This window comes from Heterodontus francisci, chromosome 8 (assembly GCF_036365525.1).
Source record: "Heterodontus francisci isolate sHetFra1 chromosome 8, sHetFra1.hap1, whole genome shotgun sequence".
In the NCBI taxonomy this organism is placed as follows: domain Eukaryota; kingdom Metazoa; phylum Chordata; class Chondrichthyes; order Heterodontiformes; family Heterodontidae; genus Heterodontus; species Heterodontus francisci.
Window position 1 is genome coordinate 72,909,778 of NC_090378.1, and position 12,363 is coordinate 72,922,140.

General features: G+C 41.5%; 1 protein-coding gene across 10 annotated transcripts in view; it reads left to right on the forward strand.

Annotated features, from left to right (window-relative positions):
• The window catches only part of dock7 (dedicator of cytokinesis 7), a 210,683-nt gene that overhangs the window by 154,817 nt on the left and 43,503 nt on the right, over positions 1-12,363 (forward strand). For all 10 annotated transcript variants that reach the window (XM_068037333.1, XM_068037334.1, XM_068037336.1 and 7 more), the window contains 4 exons: positions 6,379-6,531; positions 6,638-6,796; positions 8,129-8,229; positions 10,805-10,997. In XM_068037333.1, coding sequence (XP_067893434.1) covers positions 6,379-6,531; positions 6,638-6,796; positions 8,129-8,229; positions 10,805-10,997 — 606 coding nt within the window. The remainder of the gene's footprint in view (positions 1-6,378; positions 6,532-6,637; positions 6,797-8,128; positions 8,230-10,804; positions 10,998-12,363) is intronic.

Genomic DNA, 12,363 nt, shown 5'->3' on the forward strand with positions numbered 1-12,363 from the left:
AGAGTGGGGATAATGGGTAAGTACTCCGATTGGCAGGATGTAAATAGTGGTGTCCCACAGGGATCTGTGTTGGGGCCTCAATTATTCACATTATTCATTAACAACTTGGATGATGGCATAGTAAGTCATATATCCAAATTTGCTGATGATACAAAGTTAGGCAGCATTGTAGACAGTCTAGATGATAGCATAAAATTGCAAAGAGATATTGACAGACTGGGTGAGTGGCCAAAACTGGCAGATGGATTTCAATGTGGACAAGTGTGAGGTTATCCATTTTGGACCAAAAAACGATAGAGCAGGGTACTTTCTAAATGGGAAGAGGTTAAGTACAGTGGATGTCTAAAGAGACTTGGGGGTTCAGGTGCATAGATCTTTAAAATGCCATGAGCAAGTGCAGAAAATAATCAAAAAGTCTAATGGAATGCTCGCCTTTATATCTAAAGGATTGGAGTATAAAGACACAGAGGTTATGCTGCAGCTGTACAAAACCCTGGTTAGACCCCATTTGGACCACTGTGAGCAGTTCTGGGCACCACACCTTAGGAAGGATATATTGGCCTTGGAGGGAGTGCAACGTAGGTTTACGAGAATGATACCTGGACTACAGGGGTTAAGTTACGAGGAGAGATTACACAAATTGGGCCTGTTTTCACTAGAATTTAGAAGGTTAAGGGGTGATCTGATTGAAGCCTTCAAGATATTAACAGGAAAAGACAGGCTAGGTAAAGATAAACTATTTCCACTGGTTGAAGATTCTAAAACTAGGGGGCATAGTCTAAAAATTAGGACCAAACCGTTCAGGAGAGATGTTAGGAAGCACTGCTTCACGCAAAGGGTGGTAGAGGTTTGGAACTCTCTCCCACAAACAGCAGTTGAAACTAGAACAGTTGTTAATTTTAAATCAGAGATAGATAGATTTTTGTCAAGCAAAGATACTAAGGGATATGGGCCAAAGGCAGGTATATGGAGTTAGGCCGCGGATCAGCCATGATCTCCTTGAATGGCGGGACAGGCTCGAGGGCCTGAATGGCCTACTGCTGTTCCTATCTTCCTATGTTCCTATAAGTAAGTTCATGGCTGAAGTGATTACTCCACATTCCCGCTACCCCGATAACCATTCACCCCCTTACTTATCAAGAATCTATCTACCTCTGCCTTAGTAATATTCAAGGACTCTGCTTCCACTGCCTTTTGAGGAATAAAGTTCCAAAGACTCACAAACCCACTGAGAGAAAAAATGTCTCCACCTCTCTGTCTTAAATGGGCAACCCCTTATTTTTAAACAGTGACCCCTGGTTCTAGATTCTCCCACAAGGGGAAAATCCTTTCCACATCCACCCTGTCAAGACCCCTCAGGATCTTATATGTTTCAATCAAGTCGCCTCTTACTCTTCTAAATTCCAGCGGATACAAGCCTAGCCTGTCCAATCTTTCTTCATAAGACAGCTCGCCCATTCCAGGTATTAGTCTAGTATACCTTCTCTGAACTGTTTCCAATGCATTTACATCCTTCCTTAAATAAGGAGACCAATATTGTACACAGTACTCCAGATGTGGTCTCACCAATGCCCTGTATAGCTGAAGCATAACCCCTCTACTTTTATATTCAATTCCCCTCGTGATAAACGATAACATTCTATTAGCTTTCCTAATTATGTGCTGTACCTGCATATTAACCTTTTCCGATTCATGCACTCGGACACCCAGATCCCTCTGCATCTCAGAGCTCTGCAATCTCTCACCATTTAGATAATATGCTTCTTTTTATTCTTATTATTATTATTTATCATTTTTGTTGAGCGAGAAACAGAGTTAATGTTTCAGGTCAGTGACCTTTCATCAGAACTGAAACGTTGACTTTAGAAGCACTTGACTTTTAACACCATTTGGAATATACCTTTGGTTAAAAAAAAATCCCAATTTTGGCAAATAATGATTAAGTTGTTATGGTTGTTTATTTGATACTTGGGTATTATATTTCAATAATTCTGAATGTAGGAATTTTAGGAATGGAAAAAAGACCATCTATCGATCTCATTTTACTATCTCCTCATATCCTTTAATCCACCTCTAGCTTTTTCTATTAACTCAAGGATTTCTTGGGGCTCTAGCCTTTTTCTCACTCTTCCTTCTTCATATTAATGTCCTGCTCCACTCATAATTAAATCCTGTCTACTCCTTTGCTGACGGTTCAGAAATGTAGGGCTGGATTTTAAGAGCCGGCCGCTGAGATGGGAGCCGCACTCCAAACAGCTGCTGCGATCTCAAGCACGGCGGCTCATTTAAATAGCCAGGGCGGCCCGCCTCTCCCCCGGGCCCCCCCCCCCCAATCTTGTGGAAGGGACGGGCTGTTCATTAGGTGCTGCCGCCATTTTTAAAGGGCAGCCAGCCCTGCCGCCTAATTTAAATTTTTAAACACATATTCCCCCAAAATTAAATAAATAAATTTCTTATGCCCCTTTCCCACACCCCCATAAAGATGACATTAACTATTTGCCCTTCCCCCCCCCCTCCAGAACACTTACCTTTTACATCTGACACACCCCCCCCCAGCCCCGCCAACTGCAAAAAGTATGTTCAACCCTTCCCACCGTCCCCTGCACCCATTGAACTGAATTTTTCCAGCCCCTCGACACTGCGGGTCGCGGCACGGAGGCCGGTAAAATGCTGTGGGGAGAGGCCTGCCTCGACCTGCGACGTCGAGAAGGGCCCGCCGCATATTACCGGCAGCAGCTGGACCTTGGTGCAGCACCCCGCCCCCTCATTTCATTTCCGGGCGAGAACCTGGTGGGGAGTGGGGTGCAATAGAATTTTCAGGGCTGGAGGAGTGGGGAAATCAATTTTAATTGGATGTGGGGATGGTGGGAAGGGGTTGAGGGTCAAATGGAACTAATTTCTGGGGGGGGCGGAGAAGTTCTGGTTACTAATAAAAGTTTACTGTGGGGGGAGAAGGCAATTAATATATAAATTACCCATCGGGGGGTGGGAGATGGGATTTAGGGTTAAAATTTAAATTTATTTTCATTTGCTGGAGATCGGGACCTTTAAATTTTAAAATGTTAGTGAAGGGCTTGAAGCCCTTTAAAAATGGCGCCAGCACTTGCACGGTGCACCAGACACTGTTGCTGGGAACGTGGCGGCCGCCCCTTTAGGTCATCGGGGGCAGACGCTCCACCCCCTCATTGCGGGGGCTCCTCGGCAGCCACTAAATGCAGGCACCGAACTGAGTTTAAAGGGTGCCGCTGCAGAGCACGGCACCCGAATAAGATTCAGCCCATTATGTGCATTTGACCCCGTTTCCCCCCCTACCACCCCCCCACCCTTCCCCCCGCCGCCCCGGCACTGAAAATCTTACTTCCTCCCCCCTCCCCACCAGTGTCAAGCCGCCTTTCCCCAGACCGGGAATTGAAGGCATGGGAGCGCCGGCTGCTGTGCCAAAGACTGTGGCAGGCCCTCAAGATTGGAGGTAAGTCTGTGTAAATTTATTCATTTGAATAGATTAATTAAGGTCCCATCGCCCAGCAATGGGGGGGCCACCACGGAGCCTCGCCGCCACCCGAGCAATTGAGCTGGGCTCTCCTGGCGTCGAGGTCCATGGCGGGCCTCATCCAGACCCATCTTCAGGCCCTGCCTGCTACAGATCATGATGTCAAGAGCTCAGTAAAATCCAACCCGTAGAGTGGATTTTTCTTCAGATTACATACCGTCAGCTTTCACAACCTTCAGTTCTCTCAGTGCATTGGCTGTATCAACAGACCTTGATCTCTTCCAAGCTTGTCAGTAAGACAATGGAAATCTTTCAAAGACATTGTTTCTTCATTTGCTTTTTAGCAAATCAAACCAAAATCTTCTTTCAATGGCTCCAACTTTAGTCACTCTTCATCTATTAACATGCTAAGCTTTATAATCTCTTCTGACCTCAAATGGAAGTCCCATTTGTCTATTGCTACAGCTGCCTCCAAGGTTTCCTCATGGCAAATACTACTTTTTTCCACCTCAGTAACTCTTCATAGTCATCCCTGGACAGAATATTTAAAAAAGCTTGCAATATAATCCCTTTTCTCATCCCTAACTTTCAGTGGCTCTCTATTGTAACCTTCCTCTCTTTTTTTCTGTTTTCTGTCAATACTACTGTTGCCTCCCTCAGTCTTTGTGTCCTCCTATAATCATTAGACTTTCAAAATTCAAGATCATTACTTTCTAAATTTCTCCAACTTCTTTTACTATTTTTTATCTCAGAAGTCTAATACCCTCAATGAAAAACTTCTCTGACTTCCCTCCTAAGTTTAAACTTACTGATTTTTAACTTGTCCCCAGTATTTGACTTTTTGCTGCACTGAAGTTTTGTCAATACCCTTCATGATATCAAACTACAGTTCAGCTAATTTTCCCCCCAAGTGGTTGAAAAGTAAATAAAAATTCTGCAAATCCTGGGATTGAATCCAACCTAGAGACATGGACAAGCACATCCTCTTTTTTTGTTGTCTGTATGATGCAAAAAGAATTTTGGATCATTGCAACTCAGTTCCTAGTAGATATGGTCCCAAGGCTAAACAAAAATCTATCTGGAACTTAATATAAATTGGCACAGGAATAGCTGGTGTGAGAAATGGAAGTTGGGGGGCTGTTCTGATGTTGGTTAAAGACTTCGGTTGTGGAGAAAATGTAGTGAGCTTCACTGTGCATCTAGCACATGCTACACCAGACTTAGAACATCTAGATGCTGTGCCCAAAAGTGTAAAAAATTGTTCCATTCCCCAGCTGAGACCCTATACTTCATGTCCATATGTTCGTATCCATCAATGTGATTTTAAAGTAAAGCATAATGAAACTAAAAATGCATGCCTATCTTGTCAACTTATTGTAGAAGTTTTTAAGAACATTTGTTACAACCCAAACATTACATTTTCTATAAAACACCAACAAATAACGACTGAAAAATCCAAGCATATAAAAAGAGCAAGAAACCAAGTAATTTCTTCCTCTGTTTTGAACCTTGAGGTAACCTGGTCTCTTTCCAAAGGAGCAGCCATCTAGAAAAACTTCCAACAATAATCACCCTCTAATTGACCTCAGGACCAAATTTATATTGTTTTCCGTGCAGAGTACCCGAGCAGTGGACTTAAAAGGGTAGCCTAGGTTATCAGCTAAATGACACTGCCATGCTCCGGGCCTTCCATGACCATTACTACAATATTTTTTTTTAAATTCCTCTTTTGCTAATTGTACTGTGATCAGGATATGTTGCAAAGAGTTAAATTCACAACAGAAATAAGCACTCAAATTTTCTGACTATTCATAATTTGTCATTAGAAAATTCTGCCCTAAATGAATTGGCCATGAGCTGAAAGCCAGAGGCTGAAGGAGTCAGTATTCAAGGTATTGTAAAAATGAGTAATCACGAAGATAGTCCAGTGTTCCTTTTATGCTGTAGAGTGGAGATGTATTTATTGAACACCTATTCCTTTCTACTCCCCAGCTCTGACACTCTTGTACCCGATTTTGAAAGGTTCACCATCATTCTTGGTTAGTTAGGATTCAATTGGGAAGCATCAGTCAAACAAAAAGAGCAGTTTGAAAAGCTAGTTAGGAATGGGTTGAAAAGTTTGGAAATGATCGACACCTGCGGTACACACATGATTCCTGAGCTGCTGGGACCATGGAAATGTCATTGGAAAGAAGGCAACTGGCCAAGGATGTATGTTATAGATTAGGTAGAGATTTTGAAGTTTTGCTTGATGTACCTTAGAGACAGGAAAACCTTTCTTCAGAGGAGTGAATGAAGAGGTGGAATCTATGGTAGGATTATCATATGTAGTCTTTGGGAGGAGAAGCACTGATGATGTGAATCACCTTTTCGCATGTGACTATGTTCCTGTCTTTTTCTAAGTTAGTTGTGCAGGAGTAATAGAGGTATCCAAGAAAGGGAATGGGGAATTCAAAAGTTGATTTCCCCTTTTTCTCTTCTGGGGTTGTTGAATTTAGGTTGAGGGAATATATATTGCCAAAAGATTAGATGTGGTCACTACAGTTTCTCCAGATTGAGGTAATGATGTTGATCCATGTAATGAATCATCTTTGCTAAGTTGTGAACAATGTTTGTGACTCTATAATCCATGTTTCAAATGTGTTTGAACTTTTGTTAACAATTAAATACCGTGTCAAGAAACTTTTGGTAAAGGTAAAATCATACTCTCTGATGGCTCAATTGATGTTTAAGAGCCAGGGTTCTTGCTCGTGATCACTATCCAGTGACTTCTACTGGAAAGTGCACATATGTGGATATTGAGTAAATTATGAATCATCACTTTCAAGAACAGAAAAATCAAAAAAAAAGAAAAAAACTTGGTTAATTTAATTTTTTTTCTGTTACAGTTTCCTGAACTCCTTTTTGAAGAAGAAACAGAGCTGTGCGCTGATCTGTGCCTGAGGCTTTTGCGACACTGCGGCAGCAGTATTGGCACAATCCGAGCACATGCCAGTGCCTCACTGTACCTCCTCATGAGGCAAAATTTTGAGATTGGCAATGTAAGCAATGTTTGAACTTAGTTTACCCTCTTTAGATAATGTATTTCATATTTTTTGTTCTTTAAAACTGTGCCATTATAAGAAAATTATGTTTTATTGCTTGCAGAATTTTGCAAGGGTGAAGATGCAAGTAACCATGTCCCTTTCCTCGCTGGTTGGAACATCCCAGAATTTTAATGAAGAATTCCTCAGACGTTCTTTAAAAACAATTTTGACATATGCTGAAGAAGACTTGGAACTGAGAGAAACTACCTTTCCTGACCAGGTTTATATATTTACCCAGCATCTTTCCCAAATTCAGGACATTACAAAGCGCTTTGCAGTGAATGAAGTGCTTTCGAAGTGTTGCTACTGTTGTAATGTAGGGAAATTTGCACACAGCATGATCCCACAAACAGAAATGAGATACATGAGCAGATAATTTATTTTTAATGAAGCTGATTGTGGGATAAATGTTGACCAGGATAACTCCCCGTTCTTCTTTGAATAGGGCCATCTGATCTTTTACATCCACCTGTGAGGGCAGATAGGGCCTCCATTGAATGTCTTATCTGAAAGATGGCACCTCCAGCAGTGCAATACTCCCTCAGCCCGAAAATCTGCAGTAGAACTTAAACCCTTAACCTTCTGACTCAGCAAGAATGCTACCATTGAGCCAATGCTACCACTTAATTATACTTAACACAAAAGCAATATACTGCTGATGCTGGAAATATAAATAAAAACAGAAAATGCTGGAAATACTCAGCAGGTCTGGCAGCATCTGAGGAGAAACAGAGTTAACATTTCAGATCTGAGACCCTTCATTAGCTGTGATGTGACCTGACACTCTGTTTCTCTCACCATAGATGCTGCCAGACCTGCTGAGTGTTTCCAGAATTTTCTGTTTTTATACCTAATTATACTTAATAGATTTCAATGTCCTTTCGTCATAATTTAATAAAGTCATCTTACTTAGAGCCTGAATTTCTTTCCCAACATTATTCGTCTATATTTATAAACATTGCCGTTCCATGTTGAGTTTTTACAGTACCAGAGGGCTGCCAATATATGTGGAATCATACCGTATCATGAATTTGCACTTCAGGGAGCAGGTGAGGAGAAGTAGCGATGCCTTAGAAACATGTAGGATGGGTAAAGATCATAGCAATCTATCTGCCTGGTCCTAAAGTAATTTGTAGTTGAAGAAAGGCTGGCTCACTGAGAACTGATTTGTTGCCTATCTGCTATTGTACTGTTTGTAGAGAATAAGCCTGATCTTCGTAGATATAGAATGCTGCTTTAGTTACGTGAGATATTTGCCATCTTTGTCACTTTGAAGTAAAGATATATAACTGATTGATGAGGTAGACAAGTCATGTTAAGTTTTTTATATTTCAGTATACATTATTATTTCCAAAGAAAACAAATCTTTGAGTCAGCTTCTGACTTGACTGACTTTTAGCCAAAATGGTCATTTTCTGTGTGTTCTCTTTATCCTGTTTGGAATGGCTTTTAAATAATTCCTGAAAATGGTTCTAATAACCCTGTTCAGGTATGTTTTGGGGTTGGAGTGGATTTGACAATTGTAATGCTGTTCATTATTATTCTGTTATAGGTCCAAGATCTGGTTTTCAATCTCCACATGATCCTGTCAGACACTGTAAAAATGAAAGAACACCAAGAAGATCCGGAGATGCTCATTGATCTGATGTACAGGTACATCTTGCAGATGTTCAGCAGCTGTCAAATGGACAATGTGGGGTATTCTCTATCCTTCCTCCAATTTCATCTTCTTATCCCTGCTTTTCTCAAGGCTCTGATTCATAGAGGTGCAGTTCAACAGGTGCAAGCACTCCTCGTTCAAGAGACCTAGTATAAGCATGGACCATGAGTGTCAACAGGCAATTTAATTGTGAAACACATAGCATCATTCTGCCCTCCCCCAGCATCCACACATATGCGTTTTAGATTAGGAATCACTGGATAGGAATCTAGAGCAGGAGCCCAGGATGGTACGTTCCACCCACCACCAGCACATCCTGCCTGAGATTGATAAGGTTTCAATCTCTGATATGTCTTATGCCCTGACGTTTTCCTTTTCTTTCTCTGCTTCTAATCTAACCAAGCTTGCAGCTGTTGGCAAGGAGGAGAAAAACCTGCTACCTAGTCTAGTGAAGCCAGTGGCTAGGATGTGCATGAGAGTGGCCTCTTTTTTTACTTGGTAGGAAAGTGCCTGCCTAGTTTCCTGTGCTTCTCACCACAATATATCTGAGATTGGCAACTCATTAGAGCAGAAGAAATTAGTCTCCAAGTCACCGTTTCTAAAATTGTCACGCTAGGCCCCCACCTGCCAAGAATGAGACACATTAATTTTGTCATGAACATTGATTTTAAACTGTTACTGGAGTGAAGAAAGGACTTGTTAAACAGATCAGCTGTGGCTGGAAAAGACATTTGCATATTAGCAGACAGTGATTGAAGGACAAAGGACCATTTCCTGACACATTCAACTCACAGTGGACCTTGATCACCAGGTATTGTGTGTAAGAGGAGCATTCCAGAGACTGCTAAGGTGATACAATCCAAGATATGGTCAGACCAGTTAGTCACATGATAAACCTGCTTGGCAACCTGGGGTTTTCCGAATTGTACAAACAGTTTGAATTCAGAGAGTGCCTGTTTGCTGCTGGGCTGAGAAGATCTGTCTGCTCCCATCTCTTTCTTACAAGCTTCTGAATCCACTGAAGACGCATGAACCCCACGAGAGAAAAGTCTCCTACAGCCAACAAGGTTTAAGAAGAATACTGGACCCCAATGAAAAGCAAGATCTACCTACAATCAAGGACTCTACAGTGAGCTCGAAGAACAGTAACAAAAACTTCAGACATTGCGTCAAACTTTTCCACTTTATTTCTCTTCTGCTCTTTTCTGTCTCTATTTGCATGTGTGAATCGCGTATGCATGCTCGCGTGGGCATGTCGTGTATCTGTAGACGTCTACCAAATTAGAGTTTAAGTTTAATAAATGTAAACTTTTCTTCTTTAAACCTATGAAAGCCTGTTTATGCTAGTTTCTTTGCCTTATAATTGGAAAGCGGTGAACAAGGGTTCACCTAGGGGGAGCTAAAATCACAGTGTGTTTAAAATTAAACCCTGTTACTTTAAGACCAGGTGAAGGCTGAAAGGGAACCCTAGACCTCTTTCTCACCTGGTCGTAACAAGAAGGTAGAAATTTTCTTTAATCAAGAATTTCGCTGAAACCTACTAGGGTGTGTGAGAAATTTCTATTTGAAACTTGAAAAACATCTAGCAGTTATAGTTATAAATTCTGTCAAACTTGAGCTATGTCAAGACAGAGCTGTATAAGACTTGGATGAAGTACTGGTATGTCACCATCATCTTGGATGAAGTACTGGTATGTCACCAGTGATGGTGAGAGCAATGAAGCATGATTCACGAAGGATATACTTCACCATACCAGAGTATGGCTGTTCACATACTATGGCCAAAGTCTACCAGACTGACTCAGTGGGCAAGTGTAGCAGTATCCTAATGCACTCCACCTCCAACCCAAACCAAGTATCAGGGTTACTTGCTATCATTTTGTACTATATGTGCTGCCTTGGGTAGAGTGTAATGGACAATGATGTGTTGTATCTATTAAAAAAAAATTAAACAGCATATCAGATTACGAGTATGGAACTAGACGAAGATAAGCATTGACCTATTTTAAAATTACAAAATAACTGATCCATTGGACAAGCAACTACAAACTCAGTTGCCTGATTTCAATAACAGGTAAAATAATTGGATCTAATCACCAGGCTGGAGAAACCTGGTACAGCATAACATAATGCACCATCTGGCATTCTACTGAGTCATGCAACTAGAAGTTTCCAGCTTCAGTCCCTGGACTGATCTCAGTAAGGGCAGCCACTGAGCTGCTACAGTTGGCCTCAGTAGCCGTGGGTGAAAGAGGTTAAAATAAACTCAGGCGGCGTTGCTGATTGCTACCATGTGAGCCCTGGTGGAAATTGCACAACTGTGGGCATCGAGTAAAAACCAGATTGGAAGTGATTGTAATACACTCCATGGTTGAATAGTGTGTCATTGCTTACAGATAGCACCTGTTGAACCATGCTGAGATGAATCAGCGTGTTCAGGAGAGGAAAGAAAAACATTTGGAGTTGGGGGTGGGGAGGGAGAAGAAGAAAAGGAAAGACAATAACTTAATTTCAGGCTGGATGTTTATCAGTGATTGATAATTTTGTTTTCCATTTTGTTCCTGGAAGAATCGCTAAAGGATACCAGACATCGCCAGATCTGCGGCTAACTTGGCTCCAAAACATGGCTGGAAAACACTCAGAGAGGAGCAATCGTGCTGAAGCAGCACAGTGCCTGGTCCATTCAGCAGCATTAGTAGCAGAGTACTTAAGTATGTTGGAAGATCGCAAGTATCTTCCAGTAGGATGTGTAACCTTTCAGGTAGGGGATTGTGAGTTACTCACAGAGTGTTTTTTGGCTCTATATTTTATATGCATTATATTGAATGTGGAAATGGAACATTTTTCCTTTTTCCTCTAAAAGTGAAGCCTCATTCCAAGAAAGAAATAGAAGGATATGCTGATTGGGTTAGATGAAGTTGGGTGGGAGCAGGCTTGTGTGGAACATAAATACAGGCATAGACCAGTTGGACCAAAGGCCTGTTTCTGTGCTATAAAATCTGTGTAATTGTCTGCATGCAAATATGACCTTACCTTCTGATCAGGATAGACACCTGCACGGTGATCTGATGCAGGGAATGTAGGCCAAACAGAAAAATGTCAATTCCTTGGAAGAGCCTTGAAGATAATGCTCTTGATAAGAAGTAGAACCACAGCCAGGTTAATGTATTTTTCAAAGAAAATGCAGGAGATGGCCTCCCCTCACCTATGGCTATTCTCACCTATGGCACTCTATTGATATTCTGCTTCATTTATACCCAAACCTTCCTTTGAAGCTTGACCAATTATAGGCTGTCCCCAGAGGTGGATTCTGCATAGTTCGCTTTCCTTTTGCTGTTTGGTGAGTGTTGGTTAATCTGTTTATTCACACTATTCACCCTGTTTTTTCCCCTTAAGTGTAGGAAAGTGCCTGGCCTCCACTTGACAATTGCCTTCATTGTCATGGTTGAAATCGGGAACTAAATATCCTTAAGCAAGACATTGTTTGCAACAATGGGCAAAGTCCAGGTGTGAGGACTTCTGTCATGAGTCACTCATGCACCTGAGGTGTTACCTAATGTGCAGGAGGCTGCATCTCTTGTACAGGTCTCATCTGAGGAAGAATGAACTTCTGGTGCTGTATTAAAGCTGATGTGAAGCCCTGCCCCACCCACCTTCCTTCCCCTGCAAATAAATTTTTAATAAAATTGTAAATTAAACTGGTGGCCTGCTGCACCACCATTCACATTTTCTGATTAACAAAATTATTGTGTCAGCTGTTTTCCATCATTAAATAATATACAGAGAGATTTTTGTTTGGATTGTTTAGGGGAGGATAGATTTACTCACATCTCTAATTTGGATTGGTTTCATAGCTATATCTTATATTGCATTCTGTGGACCTAATGAACTTTTCTTATTTAGGAGAGACATGGGCAGCTGACATTTAATTATACCATTTCAGATGAGGATTGGGGGTTGTTATTTGGGTCATAAGACTATCATGCCACCGCAATTGCATGGTCTGAGATTCTGGATCAGTATTGAAGAGGGTGTGGAGGGTTTGGCTCCAACTTGCACAGCATCTGGACCTCTCCCTCTTTAAAGTTATCAAAGGGATGAACCACAGGAAGTCAAGTTTATAATAT